The sequence below is a fragment of the Paramormyrops kingsleyae genome, chromosome 22, assembly GCF_048594095.1.
Source record: "Paramormyrops kingsleyae isolate MSU_618 chromosome 22, PKINGS_0.4, whole genome shotgun sequence".
Taxonomy (NCBI): Eukaryota; Metazoa; Chordata; class Actinopteri; order Osteoglossiformes; family Mormyridae; genus Paramormyrops; species Paramormyrops kingsleyae.
The window spans coordinates 18962910-18987783 of NC_132818.1; the positions used below are offsets into that span (position 1 = coordinate 18962910).

The 24874-nt window shown below is 44.0% G+C and overlaps 2 protein-coding genes and 1 pseudogene across 2 annotated transcripts; all 3 read left to right on the forward strand.

Annotated features, from left to right (window-relative positions):
• The first annotated feature begins 460 nt into the window (after window positions 1-460).
• Window positions 461-7093, forward strand: LOC111855951 (alpha-2,8-sialyltransferase 8E-like). Its single transcript, XM_023835483.2, has 7 exons — window positions 461-579; window positions 2167-2241; window positions 3041-3118; window positions 4138-4279; window positions 4379-4491; window positions 5584-5676; window positions 6027-7093. The coding sequence occupies exons 1-7, from the start codon at window positions 482-484 to the stop codon at window positions 6529-6531; spliced, it is 1104 nt and encodes a 367-aa protein (XP_023691251.2). The 5' UTR covers window positions 461-481; the 3' UTR covers window positions 6532-7093.
• Window positions 7094-7394: 301 nt separating this feature from the next.
• LOC111856017 (alpha-2,8-sialyltransferase 8E-like) lies at window positions 7395-9379 on the forward strand (annotated as a pseudogene).
• A 4250-nt stretch (window positions 9380-13629) lies between these two features.
• Window positions 13630-18144, forward strand: 42sp43 (P43 5S RNA-binding protein). The gene is made up of 9 exons (XM_023835667.2): window positions 13630-13853; window positions 13959-14059; window positions 14134-14230; window positions 14484-14572; window positions 15957-16030; window positions 16181-16261; window positions 16691-16920; window positions 17434-17487; window positions 17698-18144. The coding sequence occupies exons 1-9, from the start codon at window positions 13719-13721 to the stop codon at window positions 17941-17943; spliced, it is 1107 nt and encodes a 368-aa protein (XP_023691435.1). The 5' UTR covers window positions 13630-13718; the 3' UTR covers window positions 17944-18144.
• Window positions 18145-24874: the final 6730 nt, after the last annotated feature.

A 24874-nucleotide genomic window follows, 5' to 3' on the forward strand; every position in this document is an offset into this window, starting at 1 on the left:
ACAAATTCATTCAGATAATTAACCATTTAGCAGGTAGAGGCAAGGAGCACCGTCAGTCCAAAGAGACATGTAACACCCTGAATAAAGGGGAAATATAAATGAACACTCAAACACGATGCTTCTTCTGTGGTAGCATTACTGAGAAAAGTTTCCCCTTACGCGCCGAAAGTTTCCCCTTTCCGCCTTCCGCAGACCTAATCAATCAATCCGTTATGAGCGGAAAGGCTCAACAGGTAGATCGCAAATTAAATATAGATGAAATCGTTTTCTTCTTGTAAGCTTTTTACAGAGCTTTGGCATATTAACATTTTTTAAGTAAACCTTTGTTTTTATCAGACATTATATGTTTATAATTATGAATTTATTATTTATTAAAATAACTTTTTTCCAAAACTACTGTGTCACAGTTTCCTAATAAAATTAACCTATCACAGACACAGGGGGTAAGAAAGGAGCAGAAGGACTCTGGCCTGGGGGAGCCATGAGGGGGCGCTGCCTGAGAAGCTTTTGGGTATTCAGATTGCTGGTACTGGGTTCGGCTGCTGGCGGGTTCTTCTGGTTTTCCTTGGTATTTTACAGGTAAGCCGGTGCACCGTGAGAATTAACACGCCACAAATAACATCCAAAAGGCAGTGAATTAAAGCTGTGTTTGCCTTGTGCACAAGTACAGGTATAGATCTTGATTGCTTCCTTACACAAACGCCACCTTGCTCTCCTCAGAGCCTTAGACACACACACACGCACACACAAAAGAGTGTGTTATTCATCCACTGTCCCTGGAGAATTTGCAATCCTTTGTACAAACTGGGGAGGTACCTGATAAGACCTTTGAATCAACATTACTTAATTGATCAATGACAAAACATGACTATATTAGAAATGTAATTGCCGGTAATTTCCAGTTTATGACGCTCTTCCCAACCACTTATCCTGGTCAAGTTTTTCCAGTTTTATCGGAAAAATACATGTCAAATAAATTAAAATCCTTAGAAATTCTTTTAAAATGAAATTATCAGAATTTTGTAGAAATCCTTAAAATTTCACTGAGCACAGAAATACGTACCTGTGTAACTAAACAATTATACAGACTGTCCCGAACTTATGACTATTGAATCAAAACCTCATCAAATTATTTAACTAATTAAGTTATTTAATTAATCGAGCTGCTGGTGCCCCTGAGGAGAGGTTTGGGAGCTGAAGCTGTGTTCTTCTAGCCAACCTACAAGACATCAATAACTTTTTAGAGAAATCCTTGTTAGTTTTTATTGTGTTACTGTTAAATTGGACGTTTTTTGTTTTTTCTGAGCAAACAAACATTAATTACCGAGATAAACAGCTCTAAACATTTTCTTTGGCTACCTAAGACTTTTGCAAAGTACTGTATGCATGTACAACATAGAACAGATTTTTATTTTATACCTTAACTTACATCTCTATAACTACATACAACCCAACCCCGTAAGTGGAAGTAGAAAAGATGGTTTTACTATATGGGAAACAAGCTAGCCATAAATATTGGAGTGTGGTGTCTCTTAACAGTTACTTCAGTATGTAATGTTTTGATACTGCCAATCTATCAGAAAAGATCAATAAGACACAGGGAAACCATATGTCTTGAGGATATTTGCACAGCAAACAGATAAAATGATGACAGATTTTAATTTCTTGGAAGAAGCTGTTAGAATGCCAACAACAGAAATTATGCAAATTTTATATCCGTGTTTGCAAGAGGAGAATCAATAAATGTACTTCATAACGGATAAGATTCACTGGTAGGATTGATTAACTGGCACATTTTCAGTTTTGTGATGTAATATAGTGTTTTATGATGTTATATTTAGGGTTCCAAGGTAGAAATTATCTATAAAAGATGTTGTACTTAAAGGGAAAAGACTTACTATTTTTCTGATTTATTCTGATGGACAAAACAAACATACTGATGCATTTTCTGAAGTGTATGTTCATTTAGCTGAGGTTGCATTTTGACTTATAGTTCATTAGTTACATTCATTGATCAAGATTAACATTGGGATTTCTAGAATGCGGAGAATACATAAGATTCTAGCTTGTTCCAAACCCTCTTACACCATATACACCAAGAAACAGAAAAATATTCTGGACAAGTTTTTCTGCAAGTGTCATGATCTTTGACCCATGCCTCTCCAGTAATTCTGGAACAGAAGGAAACTCCCAGGCACATCTGGAGAAGACTGCCCCTCTTCTGATGCCCCAGATCTGCAGGTGTGAACCATCGTGGTGGAGTCAAGTCTTATTTCAGTGGACGTCGCATAAATGGCTGTCTATGACATGTGTTTTTTGTTGTTCTTCTTGTTGTTAAGTGTGTCAGCACTTATATTCTGAGTTTTAAGTGTGTTACTGTAACTGCATTTACTAGGAATTTTTACTTCAAAGTCTGACTGTACCAGAAAAGCATTTACGGATAGAGTGACCACATGAGCCATGTCAGGAGGGACACTATAAGCTACTTCAGGTTTTACAAACTGCTTTAAACCTGAAAGGCTCCCATGCTCGGCTAAATTGTTTGGTTCATCTTGTATTTATACTTGTTTGTTTCCTTGATTTCTTCACGTTAACATTAGTGCCACGTGCATGATTATAGGAGACTGACCAATCAGCACGCAGCAAGAACTCAGTGCTAAAGTGAAATCCAGGTCCTTTTAACTGAAATGGTTGCAATGGAAGTTCACAAACCCCGTCGTAGCTCATAGTGTCCCTTCTGACATGGATTAGGTGGTCACCCTATTTACGGATAACATATGGATGACAATAGTGAGCTTAGTACTGACGAGGATATGTATCAGGAAAGACAGTGCCAAATATTAGGAAAATCCCATAAAAGCAATTGATTTTAAGGCAGGTTAAATTGCTGCTTGATTCTGATTCAATGACTACAAAAATAGCAGAAACCCAGACTGCAAGGCTGCAGTTAATCCCTGCTTGTTGGTATCTCTCTGCTGTATCTGTATCCATACTAACCTCATACCTGGTCCTGTGTTAAAATCAAATGTTATCATTACAGGGAGAAGAAAATTGAAACTATTATGAAGGTTTATTCCCGGGACTGGATAAAGCAAGAAGATTACATCACCCTACTGAGGTATGGAGAGCCTTAGCTGTGAGAATAGGAATCCTGAGTGTAATTTGCTGTGGTTTGTTACCTGTGGACTGCAGGCAGATGTACAGTGACTACAAGTGTTTATGAGTTAGACAGTGATATATTCTGGCAACAATGTAGCAGTGTAGGATCAGCTGGGATGACGGTTGACATGGGGGTGTTGCAGGGTTGTTTTGCCACACATGAAGGCTGCTTCCCCTGGTTACCAAGCAACATCCTCTGATTTAATTGTCATTGGTAACAACAGGATGTTTCTATTGATCAATTATAATTTGGTTTTATCTTTGAAAGGTACTACATGTACACTAGCAGTCAAAAGTTTTTGCACACACTGGGAATTCCTACATTTGCATGTTACTCACTTAACATTTATTAAAAATACACACAATATTCTTTGCTAACGAATACACTTACAGTGTGTTCACCATTTGAGTACCTTTATTAGCAAGAAAATGTCATATCTTTGATTCATCAAAGTAACCTCCTCTAGCAGTTATAACAGCAGAGAAAATTCGAGGCATTCTTTCTATAAGGGACATTAAATGCTGCTCTGTGTCATTGGATGAAACAGTTAACTAGTGCATTTAAAGTTAAAGGACGGCCTAGAATGTGACTATGACTATCACTGGTGACTATCATCACCACACAACCAGTAAATAGGATGTCAGACGTGCACTGTTACATACTCTTTCCATGTTATAAAGGAAATTTGTTTTATTTGACTTGTATTTTCATTTATAGTTGTTCACTCAACTTTCCAGTGCTTGACAAGAATAAAATCTGCAGTTTATGAAATAAATTGACAAGTCATAAAAACCCGTGGTGTGCAAAAACTTTTGAATGGTAGCATAATGTGATTGGACCATGTCCTTAATGGCTGTGAGTCTATAATACCGTGTGACGATGACAGCATAAATAAATGTGACGCCACATTCAGGAAGACATTTGGAACGTTGAAAAGCACACAGGAAAAAGAAAAAAAGTGGGGATTTCTGTCTTAGGTCTGAGCTGAACAACAAGTGCAAAGGAGTCTTCAACGCTATTGTCACACAGACCAACTCACCATTGGGGTCGAACATCACGTACGATAGTGAGGAAAGAATTACTAAGGTGACCCCTAAGCTGTTTGACACCTTCGTGAAGGTACGACTTGGCACCGGAAAAACCCATAAACCGTTAGTTTTGTGTGTGTATTTATATGTGCTAATATCTCAAGAGAGTTTCACATTATGTACCTTGTAGGATTCACCGTTTGTAAATAAGACATTCAAGACGTGTTCCGTGGTGGGAAACGGTGGAATCCTGGCCAACAGCAGCTGTGGAGAAGAGATAGACTCGGCCCAGTTTGTCATCAGGTATGTTGGGATTCCCAGGACGCAACATAATGCGATACAGATGAATTGTAAAATGTCTGGGAATTAAACACTTTCTGGTAAACAAAACATTTCATTGTTCTTCATAAGAAAAAAAACCTTGATGATGGCATACAAGGTCACCAGTAGTGTTATTATTGTTAAGGAAAATATATTCGTATTAACTGACATGACAGCTTGCAAAAAAAAAAAAGAAAAAATGACAATAAAAAATTATAATGTCCACTACAATACATTACAGCCAGAAAAAATGTAATAGAACTGTGAAGAAATCTTTACTGCTTCTGTTTTCATTGTATGTGGATTAGTATTGCAACAAATATTTAAAGAATTGCAGGACTTTCATTTTCAGTCTGTAATTAGCGTGGAGTGGAAATGGCATGTATTTCTGAAAATCATAAATCAGTTTTAATGAAGGCTTCAGGACAAATTCCTATTATTGGATGCTAAAGGTTTAACTGCTACTAAATGCAGTTGTCGGCAAATAATAGTGACCTGTCTCTCTGTCTGACTCCATTTCTGAGATTCCATTTGTAACCATGCATCGTCTGTCACTGCTTATGCAATGCAAAGTGTGTCGGGGAGGGGGGGGGGGGGTTTCAGAGCCTATTCTAAGAGACACATGCATAAGATGGGACACAACTTTAAAAGGATACTAATTATACACTATGGGGATTTTAGAGACACTAGTTCATCCAACAGCTTGTTTATAAGATGTACAAATGAAGGAAGAACATTCAAATCCCACAAACTGAGCCAGAGGTAGGATTATAGTCACCAACCCTGGAGGTGCGAGACTACAGTGGAAACCAACAATGGAAAAAAGTGTCTGAAGAAAATTTAATCTGTTTTCTTATTTTCTTACCCTGGAGGCACAAGCGTCCCCTCGATTGACAAGAGACTGTAGAGAGATACTGATGACAGGCAGTTCTCGTTATTAAATGTGTCCCCCGTGTTTCCTGCCCTAACAGAGGCCTCGTGTATTACTCTCTCTATCAGCAAGGGGGAGCTAAAATACACGCAGGTCCCCTTTGACAGAAGCCAGTTTTAAAAGCTCTTCCTTCTCTGACTCAGGTGTAACCTCGCTCCTGTGGGCAGTGGCTACCGAAGGGACGTTGGCACTAAGACGAACTTGGTAACATCCAATCCCAGCATCCTCGTGGATAAGTGAGTCATGTTGATCTTGGTGAAGAAAACCGAGGTTCCTAGTGTCAAAGATACAACAGACGAGACACTCCAGCTTTGTCTTGAATGAACTTCAGATCAATATTTTTAGAATTAATTTAGAAAACAACCCTGGTGCTGATGATTAGGAAGTCAGTCAGTCCTCCAGGATTTTTTAAAAGTCAGAGAGACATTTAATCTCTCATCTTAAGGAGAAATTAAACCTTAAGTGTAACACTTAAGGAGAAAAGTTACAGTGTTTTGTGCAGCCGGTGCCCGGTTTTCGCTGTAGGTTCACTCTGATTCTTTGTCTCCTTCTACCTGCCCATTTCCACCTCACCTCAACCCAACAGATTTGGATCCTTGATGGAGCACCGTCGCTCATTCATGGAAAGGCTGGACACCTTTGGAGACTCTCTGGTCCTGATGCCCACCTTCACTTATATGAGAAACACGGCTGTCACGTTGCGTGTCCTCTACACGGTGCATGACTTTGAAAGCCCGGCCCGGCCCGTCTTCATGAACCCAGAATACATACGGAGCCTGGCCCGGTTCTGGGTGCCCAGGGGCCTGGAGAAGCGCCTCAGCACCGGGATGATGATGGCCAGCCTGGCACTGGAGCTGTGTGATGAAGTGCATCTCTACGGCTTCTGGCCCTACCCCCAGCACCCACGAGACTGCCGGTCCCTCACCAACCACTACTATGATGACGTGAAGGCGAAAAGCATACACGCCATGCCTGTTGAGTTTAACCGCCTCCTGCAGCTCCACAGCTTGGGTGTGATCAGGCTTCATCTGGAGGATTGTTCACCAAGACCCAAACAGACTCATCTCTCATTCCTTCTGCAGTTGCGGTGAACATCAGACATGTGAATCCAGAGCTTAACTATTACTTTTGCTTCAATTTGAAGGCTGTAGATGTTAATATCTTATTCAGGAATCAAAGTTGACTTTCTTGCACAGACACAGTCTATTTTCTTTGCTAGTCACTCAACTGAAGCATTGAGATATTCTAGTAGGGAAAATAACCTCTGGTTGTGAAAGACCAACAGGCTGCTAAAACATTCTGGGCACACTAACCATACCAGTTCAATGGGATGTCTGAAACTAAACTATTGTCCCTACTGTGCAATCAGCAATAGCCCACACCTGTCCCTCGTCTAGCCTTGTTAACTGTGTATATATGTCTCTGCCTTTGCTCAGGTGTTCTGTCAGTCACTATAGACTGTGCTATAGATGCAAATTTGTTTGTTGTTAGTAGTTTCTCACTGTATACCCTGTTTGTAGCTCATGTATTTCTTTATGTGTTAGCGCTTTAGATTTGTTTATCTACCTACCTTCATTTAGACCCTTCATGGTCCATTTCTCCTGTTTTTTTTTCCTGAGCTCCGTTTGTAATAAACTTCCTTCAGTCTCGTAACCCGCACCAAGAATCATCATTGACCAGATTGGCCAAATCACTACACCCAGCCTCTATTTCTCTCCCCCGCTTGGCTGCCTTGTTCACAATCAAGAGTGACAATGTTGAGTGACTCAACTTGGAAATCTGTCTCCACAGCGTCTCCAGACTTGAAGGCACCTTGAAGCCACATAAGCAGAAGCCACAACATCTTGAACCAATCAAATATTGCAGGTGTGGGCGAGCTTACCATGCTCAGGGTTTGTGGGGACTCCTGCAGTTTGTGTCAGTCGTGCTGCGTGCGTGTGCTTGATGGTGCAGAATGGTAAAGGTAAGGTACAAACTGCAAGTGCTGTCATACACATGCACTGAATGCCTTCTGAAAGAACACTAGCTCTTGGTGGCTTGAAAGTGAACAAATGAATTCAGTATCACAGGGTATCAGGATGTTAAGCTTGCGTCTGTTTCACAAGAAAAGTAGTGAAGCTTGGAAACACCTACAGGAGAGCACCGTAGCAATCAGTTCACAAATGTAATTCGGAACCTGGGTTGGTAATGACTAATGGCAATTTGAGTCAAGCTCCGATATCTCAGAACTCTTAGTATATCTGTCTCATGCGCGTCTCTTTTCTGTCTTTAAAGGGCGAAATCCATTAGCAAGTTATTGAAGCTCTATAGTCAGAAGTGGAAGAAGCAAGTGGATAATTTATCCTAATTCAGGTACAGAGAGCCAAAGCCTCAGCATAAAAACCAGTGATGCTTGTTTAATTATTGATCCACTGAAATCCATAATGCCCTCTGTTCTTCAAAGTGACTGCATGATAAATTCTCAAAAGCGTGAAGGAACTGCAAGTAATCAAATGGCCTTTCTGTCCTAGGTCTCTGTTGAACAAGAAGTGCAATGGAACCTTCAAGGCTATTGTCACGCAGGCCAATACACAACTGGGTTCAAAGATTATATATGATGGCGACCGAAAGAGTTCTACCAAGGTGACCTCTAAGCTGTTCAGCACCTTTGTAAAGGTATGACCCAGTGCTAAATAAACAATCGACACATAGTTCAGTTTATGTACATTCAGAAAAATGTAACGGTGTGTATCCTGTAGGACTCACCATTTGCGAATAAAAGATACAAGACCATTAGTTTTGCAAGGGTATTTATATGTGTTAATATCTCAAGAGACCTTCACACTATGTACCCTGTAGGATTCACCATTTTTAAATAAGACGTTCAAGACGTGTTCCGTGGTGGGAAACGGTGGTGTCCTGGGAAACAGCAGCTGTGGAAAAAACATCGATTTGGCCCAGTTTGTCATCAGGTAAGGCTAAAAGTCTCAGGTAAGGCTGACTTTCCACCATGTTCCTCGTATATTCCTAGCGTACCCCTTACGGCATATTGATACTGTGTCAATTTTGTGGTTATTATTAATGCATAATCTTTTACTAAGAAACCTTTTATTGTCATTCTTGGGTCTAGGTGTAACCTCGGTACTCTGAACAATGGCTATGACAAACACGTTGGCAAGAAGACTAACCTCATTTCATTCAATCCCAGCATCCTCACTGAGCAGTGAGTCATGTGCCCAGTTCCTTCATACTGTACTTCCTCATATTGGCTTACACAGGATGACACCGCCAGACCATCCAGTTCCTGACGAGTCTAATGACGTTGATATTTATGCTATAAACAAGACTCAATAATCAGGGTCTGTCTGCTTACAATGAATCGGCAATTTTCATGCTGAGTAATGCTTTGTAGTAAATATGCTCACACATTCTCTTTCTCCTTCCTCTCTTGCTCCCCTCACCTCGCTCCATAAACACGGCAGTTATGGAGCCCTGATAGACTATCGGCGCCCGTTTGTGAACAGGCTAGACCTCTACAAAGACGCTCTGTTGCTGTTGCCTACCTTCCCCTACCAGCGAGACACAGCCGTCTCCCTGTGTGCCTATTACACCCTGAATGACTTTGACAGCTCGATTCGGGCCGTCTTGTACAATCCGGAGTACCTGCGGAATCTGGCAGAGTTCTGGCGGGGGCGGGGCTAGAAGATGACACGGCTGAGCACAGGGATCATGATGGTCAGCCTGGGGGTGGAGATGTGCGACGACGTCCAGGTTTACGGGTTCTGGCCCTTTCCCGTGCACCCAAACGACTGCCGGCCAATCACCAACCGCTACTATGACAACAGGCCATGGAAGAGGAAATTCCACGTTATGCCCGATGAGTTTCACCAACTGCTGCGCCTCCATAACATGGGCGTGCTCAAACTGCACCTGGGAAGATGTATACCAGGAAGGGAATAGGGTTTGACTACATTCCAGAAAACACCTAACAAATAAGCAGCTTTATTAATTGATGTACAACTGCAGCCTTGCAGGCCAACCCCCCCCATACCGCTTATCAAGCACAGAATCATGGTGTTATATGCATACCAGTAAAATCCGGTATACTGGGAAATAGAAAGTGCAGCAGACATTTTTTGCAAATGGTCATCCATCCATCCATCCATAGATCCCATTGCACTCCATAAACCTCATGAGAGGCGAGAATATTTCCCTCTTTATCAAATAGTGAGATTCTGTATAATTTATTTTGTGTGCTGGATCATAGTGAATAATGTCTCATATGTTCTTTTTTTACTTGCTTAGATAAAGTTGAAGGTTTGTAATGTCAGGGATCTTGGCTACCTTTGGATCTCTGTCCAAGATGAAGCATTTACCGCTGCTGTTTTAGCAGTTGCCTGGTATATGTGAATTGTTTTGCTATATTAGTATATAGAGGTGGCACAGTGATTAGCACTGTTGCTAACTGTAAGGTGAACTGAAGTTGCCAGAATTCTGCATGTGCTCTGCAATGGGCTTGCAGCCTTTTGTGCCTGTGGATTCTGGGATACGTTCCAGAGCCCCACAACTCACCACAGGAGAAGTGGGTATGGATGGCGATGATGATTTACCCCATTTGGATGATTTTGTGAGTTTGTTTAATTTGCCTTGTTGGTTCCTATTACCTTCAAATAGGTCAGCCTATCCTTGAGGTTACCCCGGCCTGTCAGCCTCCCAGGTCCTGTCAGCAAAATAATTACCCTTATTTACCATCTGTGAAGTGTTCTGTCCAGCTTTCACACCTGTTATTCCACTTTTGTTTGTAAGGGTTCCCAGAACTTGAATTGTTGGGGCGTCTTACCTATCAATTCCTTCCTAATCCGAACAGCTGAAAGGTATCATTGAAAAATTTGATCCCCAGGGTCTTCAACCTCTTAACCTCATACTCCACCAAGATATGAAACCTCTATTGTCCTTAATTTTGGATTACATGTGAGTGAATGTACATGTGTACATGTGTGGACAAAAATCATGTGACATCTTCACAAAATACTGCAATGGTGATATAACTCAGATCATTTGGTATTAGTGTCAAAATGAAACTCAGTTCTTTCCAGCAGTACTTTAGAAAAATGTCTAAAAATATCCAAAGATTCTAAACTAACTTATACATATCTTTGATTTAACTGTGTGACACTGTAATAAATGTCTGAATTAAAACTGTGATTTTATAACCTATTAAAGTATTCAAGATCAAAAGCAAAACAAACAAAAAAAATCTTTGTCATCCCTTTGGACATTTTGCTAAAGACTCAGCATTTCTCTGTGACCTTAAAAGATAAAGCTCTCTGTTGTCCAAAGGGTCCTCTGTGACATCCAAATACGTAGGTTTGAAGCCGAGGATTGTGTCATTTGGTACATACCTGGTCGTCATGACACCCACGAGACTAAGCTAGCCTCAGATGAAAATATCAAGACTGAGTTACCTTGACCTCAGCACTGCCACATGAAAGACACTTTGAACTACTTCAGGTTTTACAAGCTACTTTAAAACTGAAAGGCTCCTATTTGGCTAAATAGTACAATTCCTCTTGTGCTTGGCTTGTTTCCTTGACCGAATGACTCATCCAGTTTGTTCCCATTAACAGCACACGTATGATTATAGGAAACTAGCCAATCAGCACACAGCAAGAACTCAGTGCTTAATTTCTTTTTAAGCTTTTTACTGTCTCATCTTTATTCCTCTTGTTGCACTAAGCATGTTTTAAGACAAAAGAATTTCCCTCGGGATAAATAAAGTTCTTATCTTATCTTATCTTATCTTATCTTAAGTCAGATCCAGGTCTTTTTAATTGAAATGGTAGTTTACAGATTCTGTAAAGATTCCTGGCTCACAGTCTCCCCCCTAACATGGATTAGGCGATAACCCTAGTGTGAACCCTTAAGTGAAGCCATTAACCCCCCCCCCCCATCTCCAGGGGTGCCGCAAGCAAGATGGGGTAGGCATGCAAATAGAGAATTTCCCCACAAGGATTAATGAAGGATCACTGTTCAATTAAAGCTTACTGCACTCATCCCTGACATTTCAAATCTTTGTCATGCCAAGTAGGCTCACTGAAACGGTAAATGCTGTTTTGTTTTTCTTTTACACAGATGTGCATTCAAGTCACTGAAATTTTTTCAGCCATGTGGCACTTTGCCTTTGACTTTGCTTTGTCTGATCCCAAGTGATACTTGGTCCAAAACGTTTGCGAATCACTGAGCTATACGATTACATCATCCATGGGATGAAAGCCCTGTCCATATATTTGGCATCATGATGTTCAGAAATAGCATTAGACACCAAAGACGTTGCCGTGCCAACTCCTCCCCTCTGGCAAGCGCTACAGAGTATTATAAGCCAAACAACCAGACAGACGCATAGTTCATTTCCACAGGTCATCACTCTGATGAACACTTAAAGTGGTAACACAGTGTCAAGAAAATATTTGTGCAATAAACCTGTCATCACCAAAAATCCACTGCACCTCTTGTATATAAAATATCCAGCATCTTTGCACTCTGCACCATTGCACTATGGCCCTCTTGCTTAAGTCTCTTCTGTACATATTGTACTTCATTGTTTGTTTATTTTGTTGTCTCATGTTTGCTGTATGTCTGTCCTGTGTAAGTATACTGAATGCGTTGAAAAACCAGAGACAAATTATTAATGTATATTAAAGCTGTTAAGGGATGTTAGGATGTTAAGGTGTACTTGCATGCTGCTTATGAATGCATTATGAATGCATTATGAAGGTGCTCTTAAAGTAAAGTGTTACCCAAACCCCTTATATGCGTAAATATACTTGGCCAATAAAGCCAATTCTGATTCCGATTCTGAATCGCCTGATCATACTGAAGCAAGAGCAAGAGACAATTAAACATGTGATTCGTGTTCCTCATTCATAATCATAGATGTGAAACGTGACTTAAACAACAGCATTGCTAAAAAAAATAAATTTCTCAGGGTTGTTGCGCATTCTGGAACGGGAATGAGTTCAGTAATGTAGCAAATCCTGTATTTTGAGAAGTTGGCTGAGGTGCCCTAAGCATCCTGAAGCCAGATTATCTTTTCAGGCATTTTCTGCAGCTTGGGTACCAAAGACCTGCTGGAAAAATTACAGCTAGCAGCTGAAAATGGTGTCTTCAGTCGCCTAGAAAGAACTCATCGATCTCATTCTCATTAACTTGAATTTAAAATAAATATGACCTAGCTTGTCTGGCAAGAATAAGTATCTCTAAATTTGTAAACACTATTATCGCTAGGGGTATACTGTTTCGTTTTAGGTTTGCCATTGTAGTTGCTTTTATTAGTATTATTTAGGCCTAGTTTTAATTTCTATCATACCTATTTTCATTTTAGTAATACAAGACTAAAGATAGATATGCTTCATAAGCAAAGGTGGGAAGGTCAGGTCCAGAAAGTACAAATACAGTCCAAGATTTTGTTTCAACCAACCGGTTGAGTACTCTGTGACTATGTCTGTTTATACTCAACTGGTTGGTTGAAACAAAATTTTACCTTGGTCTGGATTTGTACTTTCTGGACCTGAACTTTCCACCTCTGTTCATAAGCAATAAAAGTAAGGGTTTTATCACTCAAGGTGACGTTTCTGAGATAATTGCATTTAACACCTTTTTGTCTCAGATGCCACCATTATGAGGAATTTTGGCTGATATTTTTTATCAATGCAATTGTTACAAAGGACATGGCATTTAAAAAATGCTAACTACGTAGTCTGGGTTGCCAACTCATCTGGCATGACTCTGGCGCTTTCATACTGACGCAAGAAATCTTTCGGCAAACCTATATTGTTCCATTATAAACCTAAGATTGGTTACATCAAAAGTGTTGGGGCAGTTTGCAAACCCTAAAACTGTTACATACATGCAAATGCGTGTGCATGTGTGTGCAGACTCGTCTCTAATTGAAAATCTCCAAAATCTCCAGCCAGCCAACTGATCAAAGTTGGCAACCCTGATCACATTAAAACAGATTGGCATTTTTTTTGTTAGTGTAGCCTACATATAGTAATTTTTGTATAATTTAAATAAACAGATTTACGTGTCTGAGTAAGATAATCAGAATCAACCGATAATTATTCAAACCATTTACTTAATCCTGATCTCATCTGGGAATTAGATTAAATGTCATACAGGTGGTTAAACTTCATGCTGACGAGTAGGAAGGAAGCCTATATATTTGTCAAACGAGGCGTGCCGCTTTCTTTAAGACGACGTGAGAAATAGGAGGTTTAGTTACTTTGTTTAATGGTTGAAAATGAATGGTTTAAACGAGGAGAAACTAGACGCGATTCCTCGCTTGAAGCGCTTTGTTTGCGGTCATGAGGGCTGCGCTGCGGCGTTTTCGAGGGAGTGGCGCTGTAAGGAGCATGAAAGCGTGCACACTGGTGAGGTATGTTTGTCCATGAACAACCGGGGAAGTCGGGGTTTTCATTTCATTGTGGCGTTAAACTGGTTGCTTTCAATCTTCCTTTAAGTCGTATTGTCTCCCTACCAGCGACCCCTACGGTGCCCCGCGCCGGGCTGTGAACGCAGCTTCTCCAGGAAAAAGCACCTCAATCGCCATAAACTTGGACATACAGGAGAGAAGCCTTTCAGGTTTAAAATATCCCGCGCATATAGCATATTGTGTGCGTATTTATCGACTAGAAACGATGCTGACGCTTTTACAGGTGCACCTACGGGAACTGCGGAAAGCGCTTTCTCAGCTCGAGGTCCGTGCAGAGACATGCGCAATACAGCCACGGTAACAAGGACGCGTACTTCAAGGTTTGTCCATTAGGTGGAGCCATATTCCCACAAGTTTGGTGCTCAAAACGCACTTGCTCATTCTCTGACAATTGCGAATGTCCCGTAGGTGATTCTATTGATCTACGGTCTTCGGTAAATGAAAATCTAAAGCACATAAATCTAAATTGAAGCAGTTCATGGACAAGTTAAAGCTAAGGTTTAAGATACTACCTTTGTAATGCTGCCGTTCTTGGGAGTGTGTGGGTTTAAATGACTGTTGTGCTGTGTACAGTGCCATTACCCAGCCTGCACCCTGACGTTCAGGAAACGCAAGGCTTACAAGATGCACCTGAAGGTCCATGGCGTTACCCCAGTTTTCAAGTGAGTGCGGACTGCTGCCTGTGCATTTCAGCTGAATGTTCTAGGAAATTCAGCAATGTGGGATGTCAGTTTTAGTAAAGTATGACACTTGGTTATTAAACTGGTTTAGGAGCCTTGAGGCCTATACTACGAAGCGGGGTTACTTGCTTATTGGGGTAACTTGTCGGATTTAAGGTAGTCTGGGCAAAATGTAAGTGAACGAATATGAAGTCCATTTAAACTGTGGTACCTTAAATTCGACGTTACCCCGATATGCCAGTAACCCCGCTTCGTAGTACAGGCCACTGGTTCTGGGATCTATGGGATAGTTTTAAGTGAAAATCCATGAGTTCATTGTCTTTAACGAAATGGAGAAACATTACAGCGTTTTATACAATCAGTTAGTCTTTCTCCAAAACTCCTCCGTATTTATGTTGCTGGAGGTGTCCAGCTGTCCTGAGTTCCTGCCCAGCTTCTAGAGCAGCTGCCTGAAGCTTTAGCGTGTGAGGCAGTCGCATGAGACTTGGAGATAAGGACGCGTCTGCAGAGGTCTGCTTCTACCTCCCGCTTCCAGCCGCGTTGATTTGCGGTCAGCCTTCTGCAGAGTAGGATATTAAGTTCGGCTCCCCTTCCCTTTCCAGGAAGGGCTCAATGTGCAGCTTCTTGCCTGCATGAAATATTAATGTTCATCACTGAACTTTTATATTACAGCAGGAATTCAAATGGAGGTCCGTTCCTGGTGTTGTTGGGTTATGGATTTTTTTTTTAATCACAATAACAAGGATCACTGACCTCTCCAGGCAAATGTCAAAATGATTGAGACTATAACCTTTTTAAAAATAGCATGTCTATGGGTAAATGTTGTGATCAAAATGTCCATCAGTTAACCATGGTTGCAACCCCTAGATATTTAGGCTTGATTTTCATACTCCTAGTCAAATATTACGGCAAAAGTGTTCAGAGATAGGTTAAATATAGATTAAGTGCTGAAAAGGCATCAAAATTCTGAATCCGAAATGGTCAAAGGTTCTTCATGATTGTACATAATGTGTTAATTGGATGTCAAAGGGAGGTGGCTGAAGGGGCACAGGGGCATGTGCAGTGGCCCAGAATGGTCCATCCTGGCTTTAGAAATGGATGCTGTTTTGACTGCCAAATGGTAATTGTACTGTTGAAATGCTGTTAATTGTCCATGTTAAGGGCTTGCACTGTCCTTGCTGTGCACTCCATTAGCATTGAAATGGCGGCGTTCCTGTGGTTAACAATGGGGACATGCGATTGCTGTTTTGTGTAAATGTTCCCTTTGGATGTTTTGTTGATGACAACCTGCTGGGATCTTGGTGAAAAGCTGTGTTGTTGGCTGGGCTTAAGCCAAACTGTCCCTGGCTTCTGCTCGTGTTTCCAGGTGCACGGTCAAGGGCTGCGTGGCCACGTTTGAGACCCGCATTTCACGCAGGGCCCACGAAAGGAGACACTCGGGTGAGGGACCTGGCGTAAGCCGCAGCTGTATCTTCGGGTCGATCGGCGATAGAGCTTGAAGCATTCATCGATTGTACTTGATCAGAATTCTAAACTTGAAATTCACGTCAGTACTTCCTGTCATCTGCCTGAAGGTCTTTCTCTCCCCAGGGTACGCTTGCCCTAACCCTGGCTGTCAGGTGGTGGCGCCCACCTGGGATAAGATGGTCAAGCACGCACGCCAGCACCCAGGTACCCGCCTCAATGTTCCCGTAGCTGGTGTGCTGCTTGTTTTATGCCTGCTGGTGTGATTGGAAAATGGCAGGAGTACAGATTGGGAGGGGGGGGACCAGCCTTCTGGGAGCGGCAGCTGGAGCCCGCTGTACTGTTTGGCAAACGTAGCCGATCTACATACCCAAGTTCTGCTGCGTCTCCCAAGTAACTTCCTGCAGCTGGTTTTGTTTGGCAAAAGATGAAAATCGAAGAACTGAAGTCAGTCCTAATACACCCGGAAGCTTCTGAAAGCGTGGGTCTTAGGATTGGCTGAAACTAAGTGGTGAATGGCAGTGCGCCTTCTGCTGGTGGTATTGTATGCAGATCTGTTCAGTGGTCAGTTTCTGTCTGTTTTGCTGCCACCTAGTGGCCAGATGTGCAATATCTAATCTGCCCCCTCCCCTTTAGCCACGTACACCTGCAAGCAGTGCCAGAAGGCCTTTGACAGACGGAAGGCGCTGCGCCGCCACAAGCGCTGCCACGTCCAGCAGAAACCTGCCCTGCACTGCCCCCGACTCGGCTGCCCCGCCCAATTCTCCACCACGTTCAACCTGCAGCACCACATCCGCAAGGTGCACCTGCAGCTGCTCAAGTACCACTGCAGCCAGCCAGGTTGCCAGCGCGCCTTTGCCATGCGTGTGAGTGTCACCTCTGCCGTCTGCCCCAGCTTCAAGGTTGCCTGCTTCTGGGTTCATGATCCATTTTAATATGCTCACCAGAAATACAGCCTAGTTGCTAGGATAGCTTTAAGTCAACATAGATTACATACTTTGAATCAGTTTTGGGGTATTTATCAGAATGCATACTTGACAGTACTACACTGTTCTGTGTCCGTTCTACGTCGTCTTCCATTCCAGTAGACTCACCGGTTCCAATATTCTAGAACAGGGTTATTCAACTCACGGTCCTCTAGGTCCGAGCACTGCTGGCTTTCCAGCCTTCCTTTACCTGTCAGTCAGGTGTGAAGCCTCTGACCAATCAGAATCAGTGATTATTAAACAACTACCTGGGGGAACTGAAAACACGGCCTGGATTTGGAATTGAGGTCCAGAGTTGAAGAAGCCTGTTCTAGAAGTACAGAGGATGGTAATCCCCAGGTGTTCTCTTAACTTGTGCATGATTATTTTTGCTTTTGGCTGCTTGATCCACAGGAAAGCCTGAACAGACACCAGGTTCACCATGACCCTTATGCTTCCAGGCTGAAGGTACCGTGGATGTTCTACCTCTTGGAGGCAATGGGGCTCGCAGTTGAGACTTAGGCTTTTAAACTTTGAATGATCCATCAGTCTTGGTACATTTCTGTTGCGTATATAGTGTACATGGTACAGCAAGGAGTGAAAGCTGCTGGTAGGGCTCCCCCTGCTGGCAGAGGCTTGTAGTGATGGGTGAGGGACTAGGTGCCATGACTTTTGCAGCAGAAGCAACGGCAGCGGTCCAGCAAGAGTTGGCAGAAGCGCCTTGTGGGTTACGGCCAGCGCCCCCTAGTGGAGGATGACCTGAGTCGGCTGTTTGCCCTGCGCATGCGACTCCGACGGCGCCTCACGATGGAGGCCAACCTCTCCAATCTCTTCAACGAGCGCAAGATCCCACGGCCTGTGGCGCAAGAGGTCAACTTGCGTGATTTCTTCAGCCTGAAGCCCGTCTCTCCACCTACTGGTTAAACCTTGCGGGAAAGGATTTTTGGGTTGGGTAGTAACCCTTAAAGTACTATAGTTTGTTTAAATGTGAGGTATTTAGTTGCCTTTCAATGGCATGAATTTAACACATTTTGGATTCTCAGTTTTTCTTTTGTACGTTGTGTTCTGTATGCATCAAAATTGGTTAATTGACCAAATAAACTGCCCAGAGACCCACTGCCTTAAGCTGTCTGACCACTGAACTGATGGTTTAGTTTAATTCCCCTCCCAGTAACCATTCCTGGCCCCATTAACTTGATTTTGCTTGGTGTGAGGGTGTTACAGGCCAGTGGGCATGTACTGCAGCTGCAATGACATCAGTGCCATCCTGTGTTGCTTCGTGTCAAATTGGAGTAACGCTGCTCTATTTAGAAACAAGCTGAGGGCAAGTTTGAGACTTCATGGGTTTGGTTGGAGGCTTAACGTGTGTGTGTGTGTGTGTGTGTGTGTGTGTGTGTGTGTGTGTGTGTGTGTGTGTGTGTGTGTGTGTGTGTGTGTGTGTGTGTGTGTGTGTGTGTGTAATCTGCCATCCCATGCTCAGTATTAACATCCCCATTGTAGTGTAATTCTTTACTACACTGAAAGGTTTTCAGTCACCAAGAATGGTTTAACTATCCCATTGGATGCAAGCCTTGTAGTATTAAACTACTTTAATTTATTCTCCAACATAGCGTGCATTAAATGAAGATGCACAAAATGGGTATCATTTTATCTCTGAAGTTGATGGACCCTAATTCCTGCCGCTTTGCAGAAGCTGGCATAGTATTAAACTTCTATACCTTCCTACCTTTAACAGTAAACATTACCCAGTTTTAGTTTACTGCAATCTGGATCCAGCTGGTTTGTCTGAAATGACCTCTGATACATGTGCCTTCAGGCTGTGTCTGTAAATAGAAACTGACTCTTAGGTTAATCTGCTGAAATTCAGCATATCGACTTGTTTGAACCCCCTGTGTTATGGATGCATTTGTAATACCTGCTCCCGTGTTTGGTATATGTGCACAGGCCTCCTTCGGATTATCAGGCTCTGCTGTTGCAGTCCCTGAAGCTGACTGGCCTGTTCATCTCACCAGCCTGGGCAATGTTGCACGTTTTAGATGTGATCTCCTGTCCTTGATATCCGTTGCCCTTCTGTTGGCTCTTTAATAGGCACCATCCCTCCTAGGTTTACCGTCGGCATGTAGAGGGTGAGGCTTTGGCCCCGGGTCCCTGTTCATACTTGACCTGAGCTCTCAGTGGGGAAAGTGCTTTCCAAAGTAGCAAGTTACTTTGCCTTTTAAACAGACGATGACTTTCAAACATTTGCTGTGGTGCATGGGGCTGGATGTCAGTCTTGAATTTGTTCCTGTCTGTGTAAACACATTAGGCGATCTTGCGAAATCCAATACCTAGGATCTGGGCTGCTGTGAGACTTTTGGGTAATGGATAAGTTATTGTAATGGGAGATTGGGGATGTCTCATGACCGTATGTACAATTCAGGGGGTTTGGGTAGGGGCAGTGGAGACTGGTTTCCATGGTAATATGAATTTCAGAAGACAATGGGGAATGTAGGATTGCTTTATTCATTTCTGCCCCAACATTTCATCATGCGTGTTTACCTTTGCTCGAAAAGGGGCCGGCTCTTGTAATTTGTTGGGAGTCCTGAATTTTCGCTTCTGAAGTCTGCCTGGCTTGCGCAGCGTTTCGCGACCGTCACGCATTTGTATTGAAGTCCCAAGCAAGGATTTCCAGAGTGGGCAGTATGCCCAGTGAGTCCCTGCGTTAATGCCGGCTGGGACCCCGCAAATCGGCAGGTACTTCCTGAGGTGCTGCTTGAAGGGATGGTCATTACGCTTGACAGCAGTGCTTAATCAGTTCAGGCCGCTGATTTCTGCCTGCGTAACGTTCCGCTGTGACAGCTAGCTAAGGTGGCCTTTGTCACTTATGCTTTTGTGTGAAGTCTTATAAGATTTGAAGTACAAGACGTACAATTACTCAATCCCTGATTATATATACTGGTGTAATGTATCGGCTAATCAACAGGCAGAGGTGACGAATTTTGTGACCAAACTACTGGTGACATTTTTAGCGGTTTTTCTTTAATATCATACAGAATAGAGGATCAGGATTCCTTTCTCTACAGGTTAGTCTGGCTTTCAAACCCCTGACCCTGCAGGACCCGTTTGCAATGCCCTTCGAGCTCAGTAGCCCCTCTTTCTGTCCTCGCTTCTATTAACACATCCGCTCACTGAAGTGACTTGTGCTGTACAGCCTGTGGCTTAGTTTTCAGAAATAACATCTAGGTGAGATCATGGCACCTAAAGCTCATTCCCAGGAAGCGGGTGGTGTAGAGGTGGAACGGTCCTGTAGATGAGACTCCAGTGCTATGGGCAGTATTGACTGGGTCACCTGATGTACTGTGCTTTTGGGGGTGTGGAAAGGGTCACCTGACCAGTACCATGTCATGGGTATAAGACAACTTGACCATGTTGTACTTTTAGGCTGTACTCAGTTGGCCCAGTTGCCCTGTACTGTACCTGAACACGATACTCCCGGCTTGGTACAGTGCCCGAGTCCAGCTGAACCATTCCCGGATCCAGCTTCCAGCGGGCCTGGGCACAGCAGAGCGATCACACTAATCAAACTAAACTTTGGCAGTAATGTGTGGATCGCCTTTGTCTGCATCCTTAACGGTGATTCTAAACTTCGCTGGCTAGCTGAATGAGGTGTACAGCATCCAAAATCGGGTACCTTTCTCTCCCATGTGGGCCTCCAATGAGTTTTAAGGAGGTATGCATTAAGTTGCCCTTTTTAAATATAAATCCCTCCAAGGACCCCGTTGATGCTTCTGTGTTACTTTAATCTGGGAAGCCCTGGTTTCAGTACTGGTTCTTTTGTCAGTTTTACTATTTGAATGAGGACCTGGGTTCTGTTGCAGGGAGCCTGTGGGGGAGACCAGGGGGGCCTATGATTTACTGTTGGGAGGGGGTGTAAGTGGCAGCCCTCAGCTTTTCAATCATTCATTTCCATCTCTGTCATGCAGAGGGTTAGCGGTGCCCCTGTCTGCCGTCGGCTCTGCCAGGAAAAGCAACTTCGAGTTAAAGCGACGCATTAAAGCACCCAGAACGCTAGTGACCCTTATCTGCCACATCTCTCCGTTCCTCAAATAGAAGATGATCGCTGAGGGGTGTGAGTGAGCTCCGGCGTGGAGACGAAGTGCTGTTTCGTTTCGGGGAATCTAGAGAACCTGCTGAAGTGGGTCAGCCGCCAGATTCCTGGGCCCGATAGTCCTCCAGCTCCCCCTTCTTGAATAGCTGACCTAGAATCCGGAGCCGGCCACACGGCATAACTGTCCGCCCTGGTTCGGGAATAGCTCCCCTTCCTATGGAGGGGTGGGGTAGTCTGACTAGCTCTCTATGCTGCTGTAAATACTTGCCCACTCACCTGGTCCCCCCCAATTCATAAAGGTTCTTAACTGTTGTAAAGGGAGTGGTCCTTAAGGGTATACCATTGGGTTGAGCATCGGGGGTGGAGGTTGAGGTCTCCACCCACTTAAGGTGGTCCAGGGGGTTGTGTTGATTGGGTTTGATTATTTAGGCCTTTGATGGTCGACCAGGTCTCTTAGGTTTTCATTCAGCCCTTCCTGTCTGATCACCCAATCTGAGGTCCCGGTGTAGGGCCAGGCGATGCCCAAAAACAGCAGGATGTGCTTTTAATCGCCAATCTTGCCTTTTAAGCTCGCTGAGCCTCAGACGGCCATTGGAATGTCCTTAATCGCTGTCGCCCGGCCACAAGCTCTGCAAAAGGAGAACCGCGTGCCGAAAGATGAGGCGGGAGTCACGTTGGAGGTCAGGGCTCTCATCCAGGCGGCGTGATTGGATTTCCCCGGCAGGGTGTCTGAAGGGGTGGGAGACGGTGCCCCGGGAGCACGGAGAGCCGGTAGGAGGGGGGCAAGTGGCCAAGCCAAAGGACATGTGGCATGGAGGGGGTCCTCCTAAGCAAGCGTGTCTCCATTAGTGAGTTACATGCAACAGTGAGGCATGCTGGGAACTGGACCTGGAAGCACAGATGGTTGCTGTGCAGGTTGGAGGCCGTGAGATGGAGTGAGATGTTATAGATCTTCTCTGTCCTCAAACTGCCATCGATTTACTGCTCTGCTTTTTTTTACCTGCCTGTTTTTTTCCTTCTGCTTTATCTGAGCTGGTAAATTTACTGTGGTAATTTTGTAAATGCTGGAAAGGGTCTGTGGTGGTTCCACGCTGGTCAGCTGTGGTTCCTCATCCCCTTTACGCCCCTTCTGCAACAAACCGTTTTTGAATCTGCTCTTGCTGCAAAGTACATCCTCTGAATGGGTCCACACACTGTGGCAGGTCTCAATATTTGAACTGACCCCATACAATTTAGAACCATTCCATTGACTGGGTGTAGCCTCTGCCTACTGGCGCTCCCCCCCCCCCCCCCCCCCAATAAGAAGCTGTTGAGGGCTGAAGCCTGGACCCCCCTTAACCATCATCCACCATCCTACTATGGTGGCCCTTGAGCTCTCCTCCTGTCAGGTTGCAATGCTGCCCCCTTGTGGTGAATTGTTGGCATGGTTTGTGGTCCTTCCTGAGTTTCCAGCTTTTAAAACCTTCACCTGTTGCCCTGCTTTAGCTGATTGGAGTGGACAGTCAGCCCAACCAGCTCCATGTACCATGATGGAGCATTTTGACTTAGGATTTTCCTGTTTTTGTTAAAAGTACTACCTTGTAGGGTCCTGGGTGCCCTGTTGAGTACAACTGCTGCCTGTTGATGGGGACCAAACCCAGCTTTGGGGAAAATCAGCTGGTCTGGTGGTTGTACTTCATCTCCTCCTTCATTTTGGTTTCCATTTTTACACCTACAGTATCTTTGTTTACTTATCAGACCAGGAAATAGGGGTTTATGTGATGACATGGTCCACACGCACTGCTTGGCTGGTTTGTTGCGAATCAGGAAGTGGGGGGCTAGTCGGTGGTACCTTTCATCTCCAAAGAGAAGCAGGTCTTCATAACACAAACTTGTGCCTCAAGGATCAAGTATAACACACGCGACTCATGAGTTTGGGGGTGGGGGGGTTCTGCTTGAAAGATCTAGCTTTATGTGCAAATGGTAACACTGGCCTGGTGTTAGTCTGTCAGACTCTGGGGGTTAGGGTGGGGGGTCGTGCCTCAGACTGCGGCCCTGAATGCCTGGTGTGGATCAGGACTAGGACTGGCAACGTCCTGTGTTACACTAAACAGAATAAATCTTCCCTGTAATAGTGTCAAAAGGTACAGCGTTTGACTGTGATCTCAAATACAGTAAAGAAGCAAATGAAAACTTGTGGTTAAAATGCTTGAAAACGGTCCCAAAACCAGGAAAGAAGTGAGGTAACGGCCCCCACTCCCCTGTAACACACCCTCTAAATTGTTGTCATAAATGTCCGTAGCTGCATTTACGAATAAAAGCATTAGCCGTAAATGTGCTCTTTACGCAACATCCAATGGGGACGCTGGCCATATGCGTCAGGCCAAAAACGGCACGACTGGCAAAACACGTCTCCTTCCAGCAACAGCCTCAGCTGGGGTATGGAAACGCATTAGAGACCTGTGTCACAAATGGGGAAATCTACAATAGACCGGCCAATAAGCCAGTGCCTCAAACTCACTCCTCTGTCAACACGGTTCACTCTCTTTATCCCTAACGATGTAATCAGTCCAGTCACGGCCAGCTGGATTTCATTACCTGAGGCGTCTCTGGCCATGGGGCCCATCATCAATCACCATGGTAATGGGCGATGGCTTAAAGCCCAAACGACGCCTCCTTCACGCTCTGCCCTTTATTACGCTGGAGTTCCGTGAGCATTACTCTGCTTTTTGGGCCCCATGAGTCCCTGTGTTATGCAGAATATCCCTGTTCCTCACAGCTGGGGATTACTTTCTTTTTTCGTGCAAAGCCTTATTTTTCATGTAATTTCTTTCCCATTCGCTGCTGTTTAAAGCCAGTGTGTCACAAATAAAAGGCAGAGGACATGGACCACAAAAGGTCTTTCCGCCTGTTTTTGTGATCCACTGGGAAATTTCCAGCAGTCCCCCCCCCCCCCCCCCCTTAAACTAGTGGGGCTGCACTTTCCCTATAGAGGACCCTCTAATGGAGAGGCACTCAATTTGCCACTTATCTTGAGCAAAGGTTGTCAACAGTTAGGGGAGGATGGACCCCCCCCCCCAAATAGTGGTCTGGAAGACCGTGGGGGGGCCAAGGGCTGTAAATGAAGATGTATCCTCCAGAATGAGTTGGCAGAACTTCCGTTCCTTTGCATTCCGCTGATTACGTAACCCTTGCCTGCCCCTGGAAGGGACCACGAGGCCAGTGAATAAGACCGGTGGTAGAATCGGGGAGAGACTGGAGTAATCTGTAAAGGTGAATTTAGCTTCGGTTTATGTTGGCTCTAACACCCCAACACAGCCATGTATAGCAGTGTCTCTCAACCCGGTCCTCAGGGACCACCACCCCCCCCCCAAATGGTCCACAATTTATCTCCCTGGCAGACTGTCCACATTTTCTGGGTGGGAGCAAAAACATGGACTGTCCCTGAGGACCGGATTGAATGTATGATGTCATCGTTTATTCCCTTTCCACTGATTGACCGGCTTCCCCTTTGCAGTTGCCTGCTTGGGGGGGGGGGGGGGAGATTTTGGAGCAGGGCTGCTTATGTTTTTGTCAGCCTTTAAAAAGAAATTAGCAAAATGTGGTGGACAGGAAAACCAGCTGCTACTGTCTGATTTTTGCACGGGTAGCGTGACGCTTTAATTAAAGGATGAGGGTTTATGGGCAGCAATGCTGAAGTTAATGTGGACGGTATCTGCGTGAAGCAGGATGGAATCCGGAAAGGGTCACCAGTGACCCGGGTGATTAATATCAATGACATTAATAGCA